Here is a 23697-nt window from a genome sequence, read left to right as displayed (position 1 = left end):
TAAATGGCAAACCAACTGCCTCTTCCATGACAGTGGTTCAGTGTAGAAAAAAATAGTTAGCTAAACTAATGTTTAAATGTTATGGACTTAATAAATTCCCACACGTTAATATATGTTTAGATAGTGCAGTCTTTTCATGGATTGATCCTAAAGCAAACTTACACACTCTTTATTAAAAGTTTTTTGTTCTTACTTTGATACAGAACTGGTTGATTCTTCAAATGTTTCTGACCCTGGCCCTTAACACTGTATTAAAGGTCAGGCTGTTCTTTAGCATGTTGTGTGAACACATAGATTTACATACATTTCCAACAGCAAATGCAACAATTAGCCAGTAGCCTGTGACCATATTGGAGCATTTAGCAACTAAACAGCTAAATGTTTTTATTAGATGTTGGTGTCTGGAAACAACAGAGCAAGGAGGAGAGTAAATATTAGAATTTCTCTTCTTCTGAATCTACAATTCAATTAGAATTAAATCAGATTAAATTTGGTGTTTAAAAAAAAAAAGATAAAATTTGAAATGAGCACTGATATACTGTAATTATATATATATATATATATATATATATATATATATATATATATATATATATATATATATATTTTAGATGGATTTATTGCTGAATGCTGTCTGTAGCTCTTTGAGTGTCAGATAGCCAGTTTTAGAGGGCTCCATAGACACGGAAGAAGACCTGCAAATTGCACCAGCCACAAGCTCTGCAGAGTTAATACCAGCAGCTGTCACAGGTACAGCCACTTGTTGGCTGTCATTGGATATCTGTGTTACACTGGGAGGATAAGAAAGTGTGGGAAAAACAAACTGAGGGCGCATCTGGAAAGGAAGATGTAGAGGGAGGATGAGAAAATGAGAGCTGTTATCATCCAAAACCAGTTCCCCATCTATGTTCATGTCCGTTTCATTTTCCTTTTCATCTTCTTTTCCAATACCAAAACCAGAGTCTGGGCTTTGCGGCTCGCTCTTCAAACTTTTATAGGCTGGACAAGTGGTGTGTGAAGCGCAGGGGGAGGACTTAAGCTTAAGGTTGTTGCTGTTGTGTGGATGGTGGAAACCATCCTGATAGGGGAGGTAGGTTGGCTTGGGGTCAGCTTGAGCTAAGTCACTGGAAGAGCTGGACATGAAATAGCCCATGTTAGAGAAATTAGATGAAGAGGAGGAATTGTCAACAATTCCAATGGTGTCTGTGCAAGCAGAAGGGTAGCTCTGGAAGTAAATCGGGCCGCTGATGAAGCCAGAGGAGGGAGAGGTTGAGAGGGTCACATCCCAGTCCTCACACACCTCTACTGATGAAATGTGGTCACATGGCTCAGCTGTGAAGAATGATTCAGAAACTGACAGAGGATTCAGCCATTTCTAGGAAAGAGAAAGAAGTACTGTGCATTATCTTGCTTCACATAGGACTGAATTGAAATTTAAGGTTGAGAAAAGCATAGGTTTCAACAGAAAGCTAAAATGAATATGCCAGCAATCTCGTACTTTCATTTTCAGAAAATTGTAAAGCGAAGATGTTTGAAAAGCCCAGTCAAAACTGACGGAGGAAGGTCTGAGAAATTCAAACTTTTAGTCTCTAATCAAGCTCCAAAAAAGTCTAAACTCTACATTTCTAATAAGTCAACCATTAACATCGTAACATATTTTCAAAATCCCTCCACTGCCAAGTAAATGTCCATATCTTTAAAATAGGCCTTCTGTTATGTCAGGGATAAAACCTAGCAATTTGTTCTTTCCACAATTTCCATGCTAAATGATGCATATAAATTGTTCAGTTACTAAATGTTAATCCACACCTTCATACCAATCAGAATACAGAAATTTCAGTAGCCATGGCAAAATATGATTATAGCATTACCACTGAAAATTCTGGCTATCTATGTATGTGTTACAGAGAGCACTCTGTTACTTTATCTCTGCTGGATGGAAAATTCTAATAATATCATGTAGAAGAATATATTGCTATTGTCTGTTTTTCAGATTTAAAGCAACTGTTGAAAAATCTCCTTTCCCAATTTTAAAACTTGTCAGGATTACAAAACCACTGAAACAGTCTTGCCAGTCCCTTCGTGCTGTGATATATATTGCCCAGAGATGCAAATCACAAAAATTCTGAGTCTAAGGAAATATTTTTTATGATGTTAAAATAGGGAAGCCAGATCAAAATGAACTATATGTGTAAATAATGACTGAGTTCTGTTGACAGGTGGCTAGAATGTAAAATGGGATTCAGCAGCTGTTTGCTGAAATTTTCCAGTCAGATTTTTAATCTGTTAGACAATTTGTTCCGGTGAGAATGTTTCAGTGATTGTACAAATATCTTACTTGAAAAATTACATTTCAGGCAACTATGCACTTGTACTTCTAAGTATTGTACTTTCCCCTATTTTTAAATATTTTATAGTAAGGTATTACTCCTTAACTGTATGTAGGTGATCTTAATCTTATTCCATCATGTCATTGTTGCCAGGTCTACAATGCTGTATGATGTACTTGAAAGTCAAAACATGTCATTAGAAGGAATTAAAATGTGTTGGGGTTTTCTATGGCTCAGCCATGGCACCTTGACTTTTCAATGTCATGTACAAGTTGTGATAGTGAACCAGTTTAGACAGTCACACTTTCTACTTTTAACCTAATGGTTTTGCATTATTTGCAGTAAATAAAAAAAAACTGCTTTACTGTAAAGCAGACTAAAATACCAAAATCACCACAACACTGCTCTGTTGCTTCTGATCTAGTTGTACTACATTTGACAGTTTCATTCTTGTTCAGTGATCAAAGTTAGCAAAATATGAAGCTTTTCGTCAATGAGGCCTTTCTTCAGTTGTGGTTGGAGCTATGGCGGGAAATTTTTCACTTTTAGTTGAAACATGAAACGTTTGAATCAGTTGCTATGGACAAATGTTGAATGAAAAAGTGCAGATGGGAGTTAGAAGGTATTACTGACCGAACATTGATTTAATCTATCTGCCATATTAATACAACTGGATTAAAAGAGAAATTCAAGAAATGCACTTCATAATGCCTCAGTGTTGGAAGAAATATGAGCACCAGGGAGTTGTATACTGTATACTGGTATAATTGTAGGAACTTAAGTAGAAATCAACTGAACTACTTTTGTATATTCTTGAAGACGTTTCACCTGTCATCCAAGAGGCTTCCTCAGTTGTAACTGACTAATGGGGTGTTACAGAATTCATGGTGATGAAGCTGCCAATTTACACAACAAAGGATATGAATCTGCCACGACACTGGTGATGTTAATGATGGCAAAACTTTCTGGGGAAAGACCTCTGTTATAGGTGCTTGATAAGAGGCGTTGCAGACCCCTCTTTTGTTTAGAGATGGCTTTTCTAATTTGACATAGATGGCTTCCTTTACTTGTCTCTCAAACTGTTCTCTCTGTCCAGAATGTGTACATTGCTGTCCTCAAAGGAATGTACCTTATCCTTCAGATGCAGATTCAGCAGCTGTTTGCTGAAATTTTCCAATCAGATTTTTGATCTATTAGACAATTTGTGGGACTGCAGGGTGGCGCAGTTGGTAGCACTGTTGCCTCGCAGCAAGAAGGTTGCCGGTTCGCGTCCCGGTGCCCCCACCTGCGTGGAGTTTGCATGTTCTCCCCGTGCAGCGTGGGTTCTCTCCGGGTTCGCCAGCTTCCTCCCATACACAGTCCAAAAACATGTTGAGGTTAATTGGTGATTCTAAATTGTCCGTAGGTGAGAATGTGAGTGTGCTTGGTTGTCTGTCTCTAAGTGTGGCCCTGTGATAGACTGGTGACCTGTCCAGGGTGTCCCCTGCCTTCGCCCTAAGTCGGCTGGGATAGGCTCCAGCCCCTCCGCGACCCTAGTGAGGATTAAGCGGTGTATAGATAATGGATGGGTGGATAGACAATAAAAAGGAAAGGAAAAAATAAAGGAATAAAATATGCAATGTCCTTTATCCTTCAGATGCAGGTGAACTGCTGACTCTTTTCCTGAGGAAATGGCGTATGGCTCCTGCGCTGAGCCATACGCTTGTGAAGCTGTTGTTTAGTCTTCCCCATGTACAAATCTATGTGCTCTTCTCTGCATTGGACTGCATATAGGTTCCCCACTTGTATGTTGGTGTTTTGTCCCTGGGGTGAACCAGTTTTTGTCTCAGACTGTTACTGGGTCTGAAGTGCACTGATATGTTATGTTTTTCAGATACTCCAGCTACATATGGGATAACAAAGTTGTTTCTCCTGTTCTTCCTTTCTTCACTGTTTGTAGTGGTGCTGGGTTTTTGAGACCTTTTTGTTGATTTGATAAAGGTCCCATTGGGAGAGGGGGACCGAGCACTGACCCTTGAGGAACCCCTGTAAATATGTTGTGCGGTTCGGACACTTCTCCCCTCCAGGATACTCTGAAGTATCTACCTGAGAAGTAGGACATAAACCAGGGGAGGGCAGATCCTTAGAATGAAGTGATTCTGTTACAAACAGGAGTGCAGTCTCAGTAGAGTGACCCCATTTAAAACCAGACTGACAGGGGTCGTACAGGTTGTTGTCACAGAGGAAGTAGAGGCTTTGGTTGAAGACAGTTCACTCAAGCATTTTAGACAGGAAAGGCAGTAATGGAACTGGTCTGTAGTTTTCAACCTGGGCTGGGTCGAGTGTAGTTTTTTTGAGTATTGGAGTGACTCAAGCATGCTTAAATGTAGCGAGGAACACACCCGTAGCAAGTGCGGAGTTGATATGTGTTTTTGCAGGGTTAAGTGCCGAGGAAATAGTTTATAAGAGGTTGGATGCTGTTGGGTCTCAGAGAACTGGTTACTGATTGCAGAGACTTCGTCCATAAAAAATGAGGCAAACATGTCTGCAGTGAGCAGAGTGGAGGGTGGTGAAGGAATCTCTTTTCAGGGCCTCATAGATACAGTCACTGAGTAAAGTTGTCATTTGCCTGTGGTAGTCGGCTGTGTTGACATGGTGCATCTACCTTTGTCGGCTGGCAAGATTGTGATGTTCTTGTCCTTGCTAAGAGACGCTACTCTCTCCTTTCCTGGGATGTTGTAAGGTTGGAAGGAGGGATTTTTGAATTTAGGGGGTTGCTGATATCTTTAACCCGAGCTGGCCTGCTTCTGCCTCTGTGAGATTATTGTTTCTGATGGCTGTTTGTGTAGCTGTAATGAGGAGCTGAAGGACCTACGATTACCATGACCTGGATAACTGAGAATCTCCACACACACTGTATAATTATACCAGAAATAGTTTGAAGTTCTTTTTTTTGTTTGTTTGTTTTAAAAAAAAAAAAAAAAAATGCCTGCAGGGCTCAGGCTTGTCAGAACGATGCATTTGGTAAAATACTGTGGTAAAAGGATTAAGGTTTTGTAAGAACACTTATTCTTACCTTTAGATTTCCTCCTTGGACAGAGTGGAGAGTGCAAAAGTACTTTGAGGGGTTTGGCACTGGCCTACTTTTAAGGAACCTTAAACAACATGAGTAAGACTTGGATTAGACATACTGCATTCAAAGACACATGTTCAGATAAGCACACAAGGCTACAGCATACTCACCCTCTGGTCTTGCAGCTCTTATAAAGAGCCAGCATTACAACTACGATGAGACACAAGGAGAATATCAGTCCACTTATTACCAGTGACATCTGATCCAGCCACCATTCTGAAACAGAGCGCTTCCCAGTTAAAATTAGAATTTCAGTGCCGTTAAGACATGAGAAAAGTTGGGTTGGCACTTGAACCACCTGAAAATGCAGTGGTTTGTTGCTGCTACCTTGATTATCTGATGTATCCGCCCTGTCTGTCACTCCCACCCAGGACGTCGCGGAACTCCAGCTGCTCCAATGGCTGCTAAGTCTATTAGTGGGCTTCACTCTCACTCTGACTTGCCAGAGCCCCTTTAGCTGCCAAACAGGTATTCTTAGCTCTTGTTCTTGTGTAGACAAAGTGCTGGCCTCCTGTTGACAGATAAAAATTTGGCAAAATACCAAAGTGTACATGTTAACAACTGGAATCTCAAATTATTTGCTACAGTAATTTACATCATGAGCAAGATCAGTTCTGTTGCATTTGAATTTCTATGACCTGTGTGTAAAAACATACACTACAAATAAAAGATAGAGCCATTGTCTCTGAAAGTGAAGCCAATACAAAAACGTAAAATGTAAGACCATTGATGGCCAATAGGGGCTGGCTCCAAAACATCTCTGGCTCCAATATATTATGTAGGATGTCAAATGAAAACAATTGTAATAGATAGAACAACAATTACTTGAATACACTCAAGTAACGTCATTATAGGTAGTCACCATCTTAGAACTCTCTTTTACTTCTTTTTTACAGCATCTTAGTAAGCATCATATAACACAGTGACGCCTACTGGTGTAGAGTATAAATGTTTACACAACACAATAGATTCCTACTCAAACAACATCCCTTTCTTTCATAAAGTGCTATGTCAAAAAAATGTCCCAAACATCATTCTGATTGTATTTGCTAAATTCAGTCATTTAATTCAGTGCTCTGCTGGTTCTTTGGAAAATAATATAGAAGGAATAATTCATGTTGTCATCATGTGTTGGTACAATAGGTAATAACTATTCCGCTGCTTTAGCTTCTATTAATCAGTTTTTGGCTGAATTTTGACTTTTTCTTTGATTATTTGTATTAACAGACCATTAAGGGATTTTGATATCAAGTTTGGTAAGCAACTGTTTATTTTCTAGATGGCTTTCAATTTTAATACAAAAAAATTGTATGTAATTTTAACATTGAGTATAATGTGTACAATGCATCCCAATAGTTAATTCATTTTTTCCTGCATGCTTTGACTACAGAATGGGAGACATTCCAGTTTAGCACACTTGAATTATGGATGCACCTTGCTAACCAAACTACCTGGATACCTAGATACCTGTCTAACAAGAAACTGTTACCATAGCTATTAAATGAAGCATGACAAAAATTTTAAATAACCAGCACTAAATTAACAACATTTAATTTGTGTTTTTGTCACATGTGACCAAGTTAAAGTATATTAGGTTGGTGTGACGCTGCATCCCTATGTAAGTTGATAAAACTGTCCATGGTGGGGGTTCAGGTTTATGTAACTTTTAGTGAATAAATGCTTCCATGGTATCCTTGGTTCTCTGAGTGAAGAGACTATCTCTTCACCCAATTACATATTTCATATGTATGAGGAATGACCCCCCTGCTCATCAGGGTATGTGGATATTTCTTTAAGACACACTGGCTTCAATGGTCATGCCCCAGAGGTTACCTATAAAGCACCTGTGTGAATTCACTGATGGTTCGATCAAAATGTGTCTCTGAGCGGCCAAAAGAGCTGGAGAGACTCAGAGAAGAAAGGTTACAATGTAACCATACAATCTCTCCACCCAGTTAAATATTTCACATGTATGGGCTAACTCTTTAACACACACTGTGAGGGGATGGCAGCCCAAACAGCTGATAAATGACAAATTAACTATTTGCAAATGTATACTTAGTTATCAATCATACAAACATATCAATCAGGTGGAGGTGTTGTACAATGCAAAAAAACAGGCCTGAGAGGCAAAAGGGCTGCTTAGGCCACTCCCCAAGATGCAAGACTGACCCCAGGAACAGAGTAAAAGGCCAAGATGAAACAGCCAAACCTGTGAACAGAGTTGCCACTCAGATCAACTAGCAAGCTGTTAAGCTGACCAAGGGAGACAACGAAGATAGACAGAGGTCTGGTCCAGTGATCCACTGATGAGTCACACTCAGTGCTACCCTGGAGGAGGGACTGGCTGCTATATTCAGGTAATGATTTTGAGAAACAGTCAACTGAGATGACCACATGGCTACTGCATATACAGCAGTGAGAGAGGCTCCTTGTTAGGGTAACCACACCACAAAGTGAGTGTACCCAGACTGTGAACACACATTTGCTGAATGGTGTCCACAATCCAGCAGGACAGCTTAAATTTCTAGTCTTCTCCATGGTCCGGAATGTTGTCAGGTAAAATGGCGAGAAACCAAACTTTATAATGTTAAACCACTGCCCCGAGCCTTGCATGTGTTCCAAGACAATAGCCACATTGACAGTTATTCATTCCTCTGAGCCCATACAGACCAGCTAAGGGAGGGGGTAGATGTCCACTGTCAGCTGCCCCAGCTGCACTTGTCATGGACTATCACTGAAAGCGTTAGCTGGCTACCGCACCAATATGGTTCAGGGGCATTCAGATGTCGTGACAATATTACTCCAGCCTAGCCAGCATCACGCTGGCTAGGCTGGAGTAATATTCTCACACAAACTGTTGGTGGACAAGAAGGTCTGCATTCAGTGAAGGTCCTACCGAGTGTGTTGGCTCCATGAGCAATACAATGGCATGCACAGCTGCAACAGATAGCTCTTTTGTAGATGCTGACACTGTCAGAGGAAAGTGTCCTTACCTGCTGCTTAGCCGACTGGGAAGTTTGTGCTCAGCAGGGATCCCCCCCAAGTGTACTAGCTTGTGGCACTGCAATGCACTGGAAAGATCACAGTGATAGTGAATGCCTCTCTTTATTTTGAGGGATGCTGTCTTGACTAGGCCAGAACAGAATATACTTTCAGCTCACGAACCTGAAGCAATACGATAATAGTGGGAATCACATCCAGGAATCGGAGGATCTGCTGGCCCAGTTTTATGGATTGTCAGGAGGGAGGTGGGGACTTGGAGGACCCCTGAGCCTTTGTAGTTGCTCTTCCTACTCTGACTCGTTGGCGATTACCATGCCTCTAGGAAGCATCCAGCCATGGCCTCTTGCCTGCCTATGAAGACCACCAGACACCTCTGATGCACATGGAGGAATGACATGAAGGGCTGCTGGAAGTTCATCCACCATACTGAAACCCCCAGAACCTTCCAGCCTCTGATGATACAAGTGATGAAGGTAAAGGGATACAATAGCTCCAGTGTTTGCCAATTAGGCCTGCATAGCCATAGTTTCGCCTTGCAAGCAGGCCATCCATAATTCTGCAATTCCTGTTAGGGTAGGTGGCTGTACCCAGAATGGAACTGCTGGTAAAATTCTTTACACACCAAGTCTCAAAAGTGAGGCAGGAGAAACACCTGTGCTGGAGATGCATTTCCACATCCTCCTCAACCTGAGAGGGAGGTGGGCTCCATGAGGTTGTCAGGGATGCTGACATCCAGAACACTGGTTGCCTTGCCAACTACCTCATCAAAATTGCTGCATACACGATAGGTCATTCTCTTTGGAAGAGTAGATAGTTTGTATATCCACGTCCTCCTCTTGTTCTTCTTCCTCCTCTGCCAACTCCAACCCTGGAGTGGGAATAGGAAGGGTGCTATTATGAGGGTTGAACTGCTGTGGACTCCACAGTGGGGGTGGGCCAAGGGCCTTTCCAAGGCCCTCAACACTCCTGTTTTTCTTTAGTGGCATCCATCCTTCTTCCAATTTTCACTCTGTGAACTGCAGAAAAATAGAAGTAACCTGCACACTTTACAAAAAATACTTGGCTTCTCTGGTACGTGCAAGCATTTAAAAAACAGTCCATACAAGACTGTGAGCTCTCTCCGGATAATAGTGCATGTTGGTGAGTCAAACACAGCACACACCTATCATGGTCATCGTCACAACCCACAAAAAATTATCCTGGTGGCTTGCCAAAGTTGAAAAATCTCACAGTCACACCTTTTCAGGCGTCGGGGACTGGCCACAAAGATGCTCACTTCCTTGTGTAAAATCACGTATCTTGGAATTTAGATAGCTTCATGCTAAGTTAACTTTGTGGAGTAAGTTGCCTAAGCCATGGAGGCGATCTGGGACTTAGAGAGCTGAAATCATGACATCAGACATGTTAAGGGGAGAGAGAGATAGAGAGTAGACATCCACTGATAGCACACGTGAGGTCTGCACTTAACACAAACTACCAACAAGCGCTCTGCAGCAACACGCTTTAGTGGCATTAAGGCCTCGGCAGAGAGATGCCTTTACAACTTGAGAAAAGTTTCTTCACCAGCTCTTTCGCTGACTGTGAAGTTGGCTCTTAGCAGTGATCATGCACATTAAACCAGTAACCCACAAGCAATTATCTGGTAAGAAATCACAATCGCGATAAACGCTAGATGCCGGCTCAATTGGGCTGGAACTTAGTTTTTTCTGCTATTAGCCAGTGTGAAAGTCTTTGCCCAGCACGGGTCCCACCAAACACATTAGCTCATGAATTCAATTCAATTCAATTTTATTTGTATAGCGCATATTTACAACAAGTCATCTCATAGCGCTTCACAAAGGCAGAAACAGAAACACCCAACAATCCAAAACATCTGGATTCCCTATAAGCTTCAGCAGTCCGCAAGCAGTCCGCAACAGTGGGAAGGAACCGAAAACCCCCACAGGGGAAAAAAAAAACCTCCGACAGAACCAGGCTCAGGGAGGGACGGCCATCTGCCTCGACCGGTTGGGTGGAATTGTAAGCAATATTTTGGTATTTGGGATTACAACCACAGGATCCAGAAAGATAAAGAAATAAATGCAACAAAAGCTGTCAAAAAAAAAGAAAGGAAAAAAAAATAGCATATTACAACTGTAACTTTCTATGTTGTCATTAGGTAGTACTGAACACCTGCCACATCTCTAGAGTTAAACAGGTGAAACAAGTTTATCGTATACATACAATCTGTTCACAGGCTGTGGTGATGCTATATAATGTAGACCATAGACTGGATGTTGTAGATGTTAAATTATGCTGGCTGGGTAGTAATAATATAAGCCAAAACATTTACTGCATTTTGTAAGGAGATCCTCAGTTCACACTGGTAGAGAAATATGAGGCTTTAGCTATGGGTTTTTTAAAAACATTTTTTGGATGTGTTCTTTTTAATTAATTAAACTATTGTGATTACTGGACAACACAATTGCCCCATAAACTGGAGTACCGGTTATGTCATTGTGATGTCAAGTGTTTGATGCGGCGTTCTAGTTTTGATGTGATGCCATATTTTGTGTTTGATATTTATTTATTTATTTATTTGACCTTTATTTTACCAGGTAAAAATGTTTGAGAACCAGTTCTCATTTGCAAACATGGCCTGGATATGACTTCTGTTTTGACTTGTCTTTAATGCTTATACTAAATCAGTGAATGGAATATGTCATTATTTATTAATTTTAAAAATATATATATATATATTTATTTATTTCCACTGAACAAAAATATAAATGCCCCATGTCAAATAAAAGAGTTTTATAAACATTTGGGTCATGCAATATATAGAGAAACTCAAAATATATCTTCAGTAATTACTGATCTTCATATCAGCATTGATAACATCGTGGTGTGGCCATTTGTAGCGGATTGACAGTCCTTTGAACATGATAGGGGTCAGGTTGAGGAATTTGATTTTTCAGTATCTTGCGTGTCCGCCAGCTGCGTCTCTCAGAGCAACACATCTTCTTTGCATGGAGTTGATCAGATTGTCTATGGTGGCCTGTGGAATGTTATTCCATTCCTTCTGGAGTGCCACATGGAGCTGACCCACATTGGCTGGAACTGGAACACAGTCCCGGACACGCCTATCCAGAACATCCCAAAGATGCTCTATTGAGGACATGTCTGGCGAATATGCAGGCCAGTCCAGAACTTCAATGTCCTCTGTTTGAAGGAATTCCATGCAGATGCGGGCAACATGAGGTCGGGCATTGTCATGTTGAAAGGTGATGTCATGCTGGCGCACAAACGGCACAACAATTGGGGTGAGAATCTCGTCCTGATATCTTTGTGCATTAAGGTTCCCTTCAATGAAGTGCAATGGTGTTCTATGCCCATATGTGATGCCTGACCACACCATAATGCCACCACCTCCATGGGCAACCCTGGGCATAACATTTGAATCTGCAAACCGTTCACCCACATGTTGCCAGACACGCTGTCTTCCATCTGCAAGATACAGCTGGAACCTGGATTCATCCGTGAACATCACTCTTCTCCAGCGTGCCAAGGGCCATTGGACATGTGCATTCGCCAATGCGAGTCGGTTCCTACACTGGACAGTAGTGAGATCCAGACCACGGTGAGGGCGGCGAGCATGCAAGTTGGCTTCTCGTAGGCGGTTACGGACAGTCTGAGGTGTGATGCGTCTGTTGTGCAGACTAATAGTCTCATCAGCTGTGCGTGTCTTAGCCAATCCTGCAGATGGACGAGCCGGATATGGCGATCTTGTGCTGGAGTGGTCACACGTGGCCGACGAGGATGAGGTCGATTTGCAGTAGTGCCAGTCTGTTGGAAACGAACTCTTAAATGGCCTATGGTCTGATAATGGACATTGAGCCGTGCAGCTACTCCTCCATAACTTGCGACTTCTGAGGCATTATGACTTGTCACAAAATTTGACATTTTGGGGTGGCCTTTTATTGTCCCAAGTCTAAGGATTGTCCAGCTGTTGCTCATTTTGTCTTATCAACCACTGGACATGCCTCACCCATGTACTGAGTAAAAAAACAACTCACTGAGTAATGCTTACTGACAGCAAGTTGGATTAAAAATTATACACAAATCAAGAAAAATATTACTTTTCTACAATAAAATGTCAGGAAATGCTCATTTACAGTTGTTAATTCCACATGGCAACAATATTTGACATGGGGCATTTATATTTTTGTTCAGTGTATTTATTGTCGCAAATACACCACCGCCACATGTCTCCACCTTCACAGCAGAGTCCTGCACTGGGTTGGGTACTCGCGAGTACGAAGCTAAACTACAGATAACTATCTTGCTCAGTCTGTACTCTTTGGGGGTTTAATGCGCCGTGAAGGTAAACTACAGATAACTATCTTGCTCAGTATCTACTCTTTGGGGGGTTTACACGATGTTAATTACTCCTGAGCCTTGAAAGTGACATCCCGTCCAGCACCAGGCTTCAGGTCAGAGAGACAGAGGAGGGTCGTCTTGGAGAATTGGGCAGCAACTTACCGGAGAAAAGGTAGACTTATTAGCTTAAGATAGCTCAGAATAGATTTTACAAGTTAAATAGACTTTCGCAAAATATTGATGGCCTGCTAACGTTACGTAGCATATTGGTATCTTAAGTTAATTGGGCCCGGTGCCAACTCAGTGTCGCTAACATGAGTAAACTAACTGATGCCGTTAAACTGACATTTACACACCGTGATGGAACTGCTGACTGCATCTTCAGATGAGCTTGTTCAAATATTTCTCTAAGAAGAGAACACCTGATGGAGATGATGCTAGTCAGGTATCATTAGCCTTTTACTGACTCATAAATGATGATGTTAGGTAAAAAATAGTGTTCACACTATAATCAGGTGTGATGTGAGTGTAAATTATCTAACGTTAATGTTTTATGTAATCGTATAAGACAAGTAACATTAGGCAGGGAGGAGCAGTGGGCAGCAGCAGACATTTAATAATATATCATCGGACACAAACTAGAAACAATTTTAAATGATTAGGGTGTAGGAAATTGAGAGAAACAATGTCATTATTGTTTCTATTTGTAGGTGAAGACTGACTAGAGAAACAGGCTGCAGGGGATCAGCTTGCAGCATGTATGCTGCTGTGCCTCTCGGAGAATTTCTCAACAGAGCCTTATAGCCCTTCTATAAAAAACCCAGAAAAATTAACTGCTCTGAGCCTCGGTCCAAACTTTGCCACTGATTCTACAGTCCCATCAAGAAATTAGTATTTATAGCTTTTATTTTTATTCATTTAATTTTATTGTTTTATTTTTATTTGTTTTATTTTTTTTTACTTTCAGCCTTTAAAAAGTGATTTTCAACTGGCCATTCAATGAATAGGTTGTAAAAGTAAAATCTACTGTCAGGTGTCATTTGTTTACGCTGACACGACTCCCCGGATAGCTTGCCCCCGATGCTGAAAAAAATCCTAAAGGAAACACTGCACTGTGTGATCTATTTTTTAGCGTCACTGTGAAAAATAGCAACATTTAATTAACATTTCTATAATTTATGTTTAAGCATTCCTAAAATTATGCATACATTAATGGATTAAATTGACTAATAAATAACATAAAGCACAATTTACAGTAAAATGTAAACCATTACCTATCACACGACAAGTCTGCATAATGAAAAGAGACAGTTGAATCTCCATCGCAACATACATGTAATTAATGAGAATGCATTTCAGCAAAAACTGGTAAACATCACCATCAACAATAAAAAAAAATGCAGTTGTCCGTACTGTCAGTGAATAAAGTCCTGACTAAATGAATGAAAGCTGCATTTATAATTAAAATGAACACAGTGCAGTTTATATGTCTACTGTAATGCCTGGTTGAAAAAAACCAAAAAAAAACATGTTAAGTTTTGCATTTCAGCTTCGTGATTTACTTCAGCCACTATGAAAGGAATGAAGGGCCAACCTAAATGAAAGTTTTTGAAACAAAATTTTCACCAGTTACAACCTCTCTCTAAAACAGTGATGCTCTTAGGACAGCACACTTGTAATCATTGTCAACTATGAGCTCTGTTTTAACCTATGCACAGGATGGTAAGACTAGGGCGGTACAGAAATAACACAGCAAGAACAGTCGAGGGCGTAGGGAATGAGGAAAAGCATAGCTGGTAAGACTGAACAATGTTATGGCTGCAAATAGTGAAATTTTAAAAATACTGTTTCAAAAAAAAAAAAAAGCACTCATCACATAAGCCATGGCACTGTGGGGCATGTTCGGGAATAAAAAACATAACTGAGATTCAACCTCAAGAGATTGTAAACTATCATACATGACACATCACTGTTGGATGACACTGGCTTTTAGTGGACTCAGTAAAACTGTTTAATGATGAAATCAGCTCCTCTGTGCAAAAATAGCTGAAGAGCAAATCTTATGTGCAGGTAATGCATTAGGTTGCCATTTAAACAGTGAACATGTGTGGCCATAATACTGTTCACAGACCTATTAACTTTGTCAGTATTCTCTTGGCTGGCACTCGCCTTTCATCTACATCTTTATGTGATGCCAGAGAAGATGTTTGTGTTATCTTTGTGTTTGGCTCCTGCAGGTGTAGGTGGTGCATGTCATTGAGATTGACACTTGAGAGATCCCTTCCATCACTCTAACTGCAATGAATGAAGAGGACTTCTGACACTGCTCTTTTTTTTGTAGGGACTGGCTAAAGAAGGTGTAAAGTTTCCTCCACCTCACATTACCCCAGGTGAACCAATGGAATGTTCCCCATGATCTCCATGGAAAAAAAAGGAGTCCTGTTTTACATTAAAAGCAATTGATAAACAACTCAAAAACTGCTGTTCACCTTTGTGGTACTGCATGGGTGCGCACAAAAATCATACTATATTAATTTAATGGGAAATTTTGAGCACATTTTTATCTGCTGATCTGCTGGCTTATGAATGAACGGCATGAGATGACAACAGTAAGCAAAACTGTAACATTATTCTTCTATTGAGATTGATCAGCTACAACTACAGGTACCGTTGTTGTGTGGGATGGCCATGGTCACACCATCAACAGAGAAACCCATTAGAGGGCTACACATATACTCATACAACTGGTAGTGTATTCTTGCCCCAATGTAATTCAAATTGTAAGCTCAACGCATATGTATTGTATTTTTTTAAATAAAATCTCCATGAATACATGTGCACTTACCCTCCAAGTCTGGTTTTTCTGCTTGACCTGAACTTGGAATTCAAAGGATGTGAAAAACCTTGAGACAGGGCGACCTGGTCTCCACGATATCACGGTGTCATTTGCATTGCTGCTGACATTGGGAACACCTGGAGGATGCATTTTAACTTCATGCACAAATGCGCACACACACAAACACACACGCACACACACACACACACACACACACACACCCATACATATGTGTAAGAAAGGTAATAGATTCCTTTTTAGCAATACATTAAACATTTAATCAAATTTGCATCATCTTGTTTTCATTTTTATTATTATTATTATTATTATTATGTCTTTAAAACAAGATATGGGAATAACTGTTAAAGAGACAAATCACTGATATAAATATCACTTACTGTGATTGTGTGGCTTATAGTTCTCCAGGTTCTCCACCAACGTCCCATTACAATTCATACTGATGTTTGGCATTACTTCAAAAGCGTAGAACTCCTGGAGGGACCCATTAAATCGTTAAAATATGAGCACAGCAATTGTATGGGTAATTTAACAACAAAGGTCTATGGATTTCTGTTTTTGTTTATGACAGTAATTTTGATGCTATGGCTGACAAAAACACAACCAAATAATAATCAACAGGATAAGATCCATGGTATGTTTGCATGCTCTTATGGATAATAGATGCTAGAGACTTACTCTATTTTCAAAGACAAAATTGCAGCCTGGAAGAGAGTTTCTGTGTTGTTTCAGCTTGCACCTTCGGCTAGTTAAAAAAAAAAAATAATAAAAGCAAAAAAAAAGAATCACTGATTTACTCCAGGGTGAATAATGGTAAAAACATTTTCACATCCCAACACACAGTTGAAGACAAAATTATTATTATTTTTAGTTAGTTTTTTTTTTTTTTTTAATTCCCAAGTGCTATTAAACAAATCAAGGAACTTGTAACACAGCTTTTCCAAACATCCAAGTTTTATTTTGGATGCTAAAATTATTTTACTTTGCAAACAGACACAAAATTATTTTACAAAAACCAAGAACTATCAGGGTCAAAATTATTAGCCCCCTTAAGAACTGACCTTTTTACTGAGCCACAGCACAAACCACTGTTGTGCAATCATGTTCTTTAACTTTGTAATGCTCACAGCTTGTAAATGGTCACTTATTTTATCCAAAGCGCTTTACACTGTTTTCTCAATCACCCATTCATACACCAATGGCACGGAGCTGCCATGCAAGGTGCTGCCTGTCATTGGAAACAACTTTGGGTTCAGTGTCTTGCCCAAGGACACTTCAACTGAGGAGGGCCGGGGGATCGAACCGCCAACCTTGCGACTGGAGGACAACCCGCTCTACCACCTGAGCCACAGCCGCCCCAGCTTGTAATCAGTGGGGGTTGTCCTAAACTTTACTCACCCTATAAAATCTTCATTAAGGATTTGAGCTGTCACTTGAGAAAGCATCATGCCAAAAACAAAAAAAATCCGTTTAGACTTGAGAAAAAGAATTGTTGATGCTTACAAAGTAGGAGAAGGGTATACAAAGTTATCACAGTGTTTCCACGTGTCATGAAGTGGAGCGAGAAGTCTCATCAAGAAATTCAAAGAGAGCCAGGGTCCATGCCAGAAGACCATCAAATCTGGAGAAGCTGGAGAGACTTGCCAAAGAAGAATGGGCTGGGATTCCTCAGGAGATGTGTCAGAGACTTGTTACAAACTACAACAAATGACTGCAAGCTCTTATCCAGCGAAAAGGATACACAACTGACTATTAGCATCAAGGGGGCTAATAATTTTGTCTGCAATTGTAAATGCCTTATCTCTGTAGTTAAGCAAGTATTCATAATATTTTGGCAAGCAGTTATAAGTACAATATCTAAAATTTCTTACATAATTAGTTCAGATTGTTCAATGTTGTTCTTCGGCTTCCCGCCTTTCTTCACACCAGAGATCCAACAATTCACGTCAGGACCCCCAGAAGAGCTATTCCATGTACACCTGACATTGTTGACAAAGTCATTTGTGCAGAAGAGTTCTTGAGTGACAGATATAACAGACAAGAGAAAAGAGATTAGGATGGGATCTCTTTATCAGCATCACTGGACTTCAGATTTAGATAGGCCGATGATCCATGTATTCACTTAGAAAACATTTGCAAGCCGAAGGATTTAGTTTTTCAACTTTGGACAGTAGCATAGATTCCGAGAAGCAATGTATAAATGGCCATACCAGTTGAACCTTTGTGAGAGTGTGTTGCATGCACTGAAAACAGAATCATCAGGACATAGAAGGAGCACAGCATCTCCATGGCTATGACTGCAATATGACTGTAAACAGGGAGGAATCATGTACTGTACATTAGAATGACAGTGTTCTCAAACTGGAACAAAAAAAAATGACAAAAACTTTGGTATATATGTTTGCTCTATCATATACCTACACAGCTATAGCTATATCATGTTTTAAGATAATGTGCTTTCTCGCTAATCAAATAAGGAACAATATTGATTTAAAGACTACAAAACACTAAAATACACACTATGTATTTAAGATTGTTACAGGAAAATTGCACATTATTCTCTTTATTCTTATATTATTGTTATTTTTAACAGGATTAGTTTTTAAAAATTAAAGTAGTACCTCATCACTCTTGGTAGCAGGTCAACAAGAGGAAACACATTGTCGTCTCTGGGCCGATGACAAGATTTCTTTTTACTTCTGTATCTTTCTGTCCCTTTCTATATGTACTCTTGTGCAATCTCTCTCTCTTTCTGTCTCTCTCTCTCTCTCTCTCTCTGTTTCTGTCACTCACATTCATCCTCATTCTCACCTCTCGTGTTTTGTTTCGAGTGCCCAGTGACATTTTCCACTTGAAACCACAGCTTGTGTCTGAGGCTTACAGGAAACTTCTTTAAGCGGTGAGTGATAGCGAGAAAGAATGAGTGTGTGCGTGTGTGTGTGCATGTGTGTGTGTGTGTGTGTGTGTGTGTGTGTGTGTGTGGTGGGACGAGGGTGGGGGATGACAGCGAAAAGAGCACCTCCTGCTCACTAGTAGCAGCCGTTAGCTGGGCCCCATCACATTTTGTTTAAGATAATAATTGTACTGGAAGCAACAAATTTAGAACAACATCACATCCTGTTATAATCAAAATGTCAAGTGGATTGTATAAACAGAAACTTGCACAATATGTTATTAAATTGTTTAAGTTGTCAAATGAAATTCAGCTTAAAAACAAAATTCATATGATGATAATAAAGATGCTAAAGCTACCACATTTAGAACCATTAGGCTATTTTAAATCCAAACACTTATACACACACACGCATGCACACACAAAGCTGTACAGCGCCAAAACCACCACTGTTACAGCTGCAACCACTGCAGACACATATGGTACATACTACTAAAATTCCTCCACAAAAACAAAAGGGAAATAATGTTAAAGCGGCAGGAAGTTCTTCAGTCAGTGGTCAAGAAACATTTCATTTCTGCAGCCACTTACGTCAAGCGATTTCAAGGTATGTTCATTAACTGTTAACTGTATGTACATGATGTAACTGAATTGCAAACTAAAAATACAGTCTTGGGTTTATATAAAATTTTTAGACATCTAACATCAGTACAATTTGATGTGTGGCAAGTATGGTAGGTCAAGGTTCCAATGGTGACGTAAACTCACAAAAACTGGCATGCATAAGCATGGCGGACCGAGTGATGGTTCTGTCTGGACCCGTGACCAATCTCTGATAAATTCACAAGAACAGATTTTCATGGAGCAATTTTTCGTACGGTCGTGGCTATAGACAGCGGGCGCTGCCACTCCAGTTAATATGGCAATAGCTCCACTCAGTCGAGCCAATCAAATCATTTGGTTACCCAGCACACAGCTCGCTGTCGCTGCCACTTTGCGCTTGCCTATACAGCAGAGCAGAGAGGAAGAGACAGTGACGACAGCATGGCTTGCATGAAAAGAAGGAAGGTTGATGAGGAAAACTGCTGCTTTGAAGAAGAGTGGACGGAGAAATGTATGTTCATCTTCCGTCAGGCAGTTTACAACCAGTGTGCCTCATATGCCCTGAAAACGTGGCATTAATTAAAAGTAGTGACGTGAAGCGCCACGATGAAACAAAGCACAGCTCGTTTGAGCAAAGTTATCCCCTGAAGTCCAAGCTGAGGGCAGGCAAAATAACCGAGCAGCAAGCCCTGTATGACAGATCTATCCGACTCATCACGCATACATTTACAGCCCAGCAACGTGTAAATGAAACCTTTTATTTATTGGTTTTCTGAGGATGTTGACTTTTTTTTACTTGAAGTGGAGGCCTTCAGTTCTTTAGGTTGGGTCCTCTTTAATTTAAGAGATAAAAGGGTTATTCGGCTATGTTTGCACTTTTTTAAATGTATTTTATTCTGAGGTTTTTGTTTTCTCTAATCTGAAATGAAGGCCTAATTTTTTTTGCCTGGGACTACTTATATATGGTAAAAGAGCTACCTGTGCACTCAGTTAAACATATTCTGCACTGAAAATTGACAATTGAAACCATGAAAATGTGGCCATAGGGGAGGGCTATAAGACAAAAACTGGACTTCCGTTCAGACCTTTTACTTGGAGGAAATTTTAATAACTGGACCTCAGTGACTTTTAATTGAATACCCCTGGTCTATACATTGTAATTATATGTGCAAAGTTAGAGGTTAGAAGATGGCACGTTGGGCCTGGATTCACCACTTATATGGAAGAAGAGGAGCAGAAGGTGAGGGCAAGGCTTGTGCAACCAAGTGAACTGTGTCATTCAAGTGGCCTCTATTTGATAAAATCTGTGGGTGCTAATTGTTAATTGTTGTCATCCAACACAGCTACAATGAGGAGGGGAAGACAATACAAACCTGACAAAACCAACAGAAACCTTGAAATGGCTTTGGAGGATTTCCTGTCTGCAAATAAATAAAATGTAAATCCATTGTTCTCTCCCCCAGTTGTACACAGCCTGGACCAAGCCTTGCCTTTCACGAGGCATTGAATGGTTTGCCAGAAACTCTTCTGGCCAACCTGAAGTCCTTTTCAATAGCCTCTCTGAGCTCTGCCAACACTTGAGTTTTTGCTTCCCAAACTGTTGCAGCTGCAGCCCTTTTGGCTTCAGGAGACCCCCATGTAACCTCCTCCTCTTTAGCCTTCCTTTACTGCCAGTGTCCACCAGCGGGTTTTCAGATTGCCACCCTGACAGTTACTGTGATGTTTTAACCATAGGTCCTAACAGCCGCTTCTTCAATGGAGGTTTTGAACATGGCCCACTTGGATTCCAAGTATCCAACCGTCCCAAGAAAGCACGAGAGATTCTCTCAGAGGTGAGAGTTAAGGACCTCAGGGACAGGGGCCTTTGTTACCCTCATTACACATTTGGGTTTACGGTTTACGCCATCTGATCCAACTCACCACCAGGTGCTGATCAGTTGACAGCGCTGCTCCTCTCTTTGCTATTCGAGACATATGGCTACAGGTCTAATGATTCGACTACAAAGTCAATCGTCAACCTTTGACCAAAGTTCTTATGGTACCAGGCACACTTGTGAGCTACCTTATACTCGAATATGGTGTTTGTTATGACCAATTCATGACTAGCACAGAAGTCCAATAACAGAACACCACTGTTTCAGATCAGGCAGCTGTTCCTCCCAATCACCCCCTTTTTAAGTTTCTCTAGCATTGCCCACATGAGCATTCAAGTACCCCAGGTGAACAATGGAATCCCTGGGTGGAACCCCAACCAGGACAACACCCAGAGACTCCAAAAAGGCAGAGTAATCTGAGCTGCTCTTTGGTGCATAAGCACTTCCTGGCTGATGTCCTGAGATGTTGCTTCAATATTTCCACATAGTGTTCTTCCCTCATGATGCCATCTATTTTGTGAAGTGCATCAGTCCCTCTTGCAACAAAATACCCTCATAACATGATGCTACCACTCCCGTACTTCACAGTTGGGATGGTGTTCTCATGCTTGCAAGCTTTCCCCTTTTTCCTCCAAATGTAATGATGGTCATTAAAGCCAAACAGTTCAATTTTAGTTTCATCAGACCACAGAATATGTCTCCAGCTCTCATCAGTACAGGACTGGTTTCACTGTGGATAATGACACTCTCTTACCCGCTTCAGCCAGCATCCTCACAAGGTCTTTTGCTTTTGTTCTGGGGTTGATATGCACATTTCACACCAAAACACTTAATCTCTGGGACACAGAACCAGTCTCCTTCCTGAGCGGTGTGATGCCTGGACATTCCCATGGTGTTTATACTTGCGTTTAATTGTTTGAACAGATTAACGTGGAACCTTCAGGCATCTGGAAATTGTACTCAAGGATGAACCAGACTTGTGGAGGTCCACAACTCTCTTTTGATATGTTGGCTGATTTATTTAGATTTTCCCATGTTGTCAGGAAAGGAAGCAGTGTGTTTGAAGTGTGCCTCCAATTAACCTCCAAAGCCATGACATCGTCATCTGGGCTTACCCAAATAGTTTAAAGGCATAGTAATCTTAATGTATGTAAACTCCTTATTTTGGCATTTAGCAAATAGAAATAATTTTGGTAGTCCTTACTAACCTAAAACAGGACAAGTTTAGTCAGACAGTGAGAAAAAAAAGATTGTGTATTTTTACACAGTGTATGCACACTCCTGGTTTCAACTGTAAAAAAAAACAACTTTATCATATTTTATATATCTTCTTTCAAATAAAAGATGCAATTAACATGTCGACTTCCAAAATACAGCTTGAACACAACAAATGCCACAACAATGTGGTCTTAAAGGTAGTAGAAAATGTCAGTGTTTTGCAAACTTTAATTCTGTCTAAAAACAATCTACAAGCATGAATACAGAAACATAGTGCTTATTCTGACAGAAGCAAATCTTAGTGTATTTTACTCACTCAGTGTGAAACCTGTGCCTGTTTGGATGAACACAGAGCTGATATCCTGGCAGGAATTGAAGAAAGACACACACAAAGCTCTTCCTCAAAAACTCTCAGTCTCTCAGTTTTTATGGCAGTCAGGCTTGAGGAAGCTCACCTCACACAGGAATGTCATGGGACCTTTTTGATTTAGCTACAAGTTCAGCTCCGTGGTAGCTAGCTTTAAGGGCTTTCTCATTTACCTGTGTGGTTTTTCACATAAATGTTGCCTGTTTCTCTGTGTGTCCACGGAGGCGAACAAAATAGTCCACATTCTTATTTTGAAGCAAAGGGTGTTCCGTTTGGAGATGGTGTTTAAGCTTGCTTGGTACCATAGCACTGTTGGATAGCTTTTCATCACACACCAAGCACAACGGATTCAGTGTTGTTGCATCCCCGGTGAAAGTAAATCCAAATGAAAGAAGACAACTCCCACTGTATTGCCTCAAGCTCACTGTCTTTGCTTTCTTTTGACCTCCACTCATACTAGGGCCTTCATCTGGGTCTGAATTTTGTCCAGGGCCCAGTTTGGAGTTGGCATTTTTCCTCTTCAAAAAACTTCTCCATCACTGTCACTGCAGTCTTGCAAACCACAATGCTGTTACTGCCACCTGTTGCATTCATGCATCAATAATTCTCTTGTCTCAACGTACAATGCAATAACTACCTGCTGCCATCTAGTGATATGGAAGAGTATTACATGATTATGCTGCCAGTCACTACTACAGCACAGACACTGGACAATGGCATATTATTTGCAGATAATAATCAATTTGTCTTCAAAAAACATTTTTAGACCAATCAGGTGAAATTGGATAATTTCCCACGGCACACCTGACGATCTCTCATGGCACACTAGTGTGCTGTGGCACAGTGGTTGAAAAACACTGCTCTAGGACAGTGATTTCCTGTCATCAGAAAAGAGGACATTAAACCAGTGAGGAAAAATCCAGTTCTATTTCTCCTTAGCCCAGGTGAAATGCTTCTGATGTCATCTGAAGGAGTGGCTTGATATTAGAAATGTGATAGTTGTAGCCTCTTTCCTGAATACTGCACTGTCACGCCTTGGGAACCTCTCCAAAGTTCTTGAATCTACTTTTGTTTACAATTC

At 40.5% G+C, this 23697-nt stretch overlaps 1 protein-coding gene across 1 annotated transcript; it reads right to left on the bottom strand.

Annotated features, from left to right (window-relative positions):
• Nucleotides 1-607: 607 nt before the first annotated feature.
• On the bottom strand, nt 608-18372 carry il2rb (interleukin 2 receptor, beta). Its single transcript, XM_008283567.1, has 10 exons — nt 18283-18372; nt 17872-17969; nt 17533-17677; nt 16340-16406; nt 16042-16135; nt 15653-15798; nt 5770-5953; nt 5553-5658; nt 5386-5464; nt 608-1375 (listed from the first exon to the last, which is right to left on the bottom strand). Exons 1-10 carry the CDS (start codon nt 18285-18287, stop codon nt 608-610), a joined length of 1692 nt encoding a protein of 563 aa, XP_008281789.1. The 5' UTR covers nt 18288-18372.
• Nucleotides 18373-23697: the final 5325 nt, after the last annotated feature.

Source organism: Stegastes partitus, unplaced genomic scaffold (assembly GCF_000690725.1).
Source record: "Stegastes partitus isolate 25-593 unplaced genomic scaffold, Stegastes_partitus-1.0.2 Scaffold319, whole genome shotgun sequence".
Taxonomy (NCBI): domain Eukaryota; kingdom Metazoa; phylum Chordata; class Actinopteri; family Pomacentridae; genus Stegastes; species Stegastes partitus.
This window is presented reverse-complemented; position numbering and strand designations above follow the sequence as displayed.

Bases quoted from the DNA above. Each gene is read 5' to 3' on its own strand.
- il2rb (XM_008283567.1), bottom strand. The intron at 15,799-16,041 runs GTAAGTGATATT...TTGTGCATGAAG, and splicing joins CTATAAGCCACACAATCACA to TTAAAATGCATCCTCCAGGT. The intron at 1,376-5,385 runs GTAAGAATAAGT...TCTCTTTCCTAG, and splicing joins TCCAAGGAGGAAATCTAAAG to AAATGGCTGAATCCTCTGTC.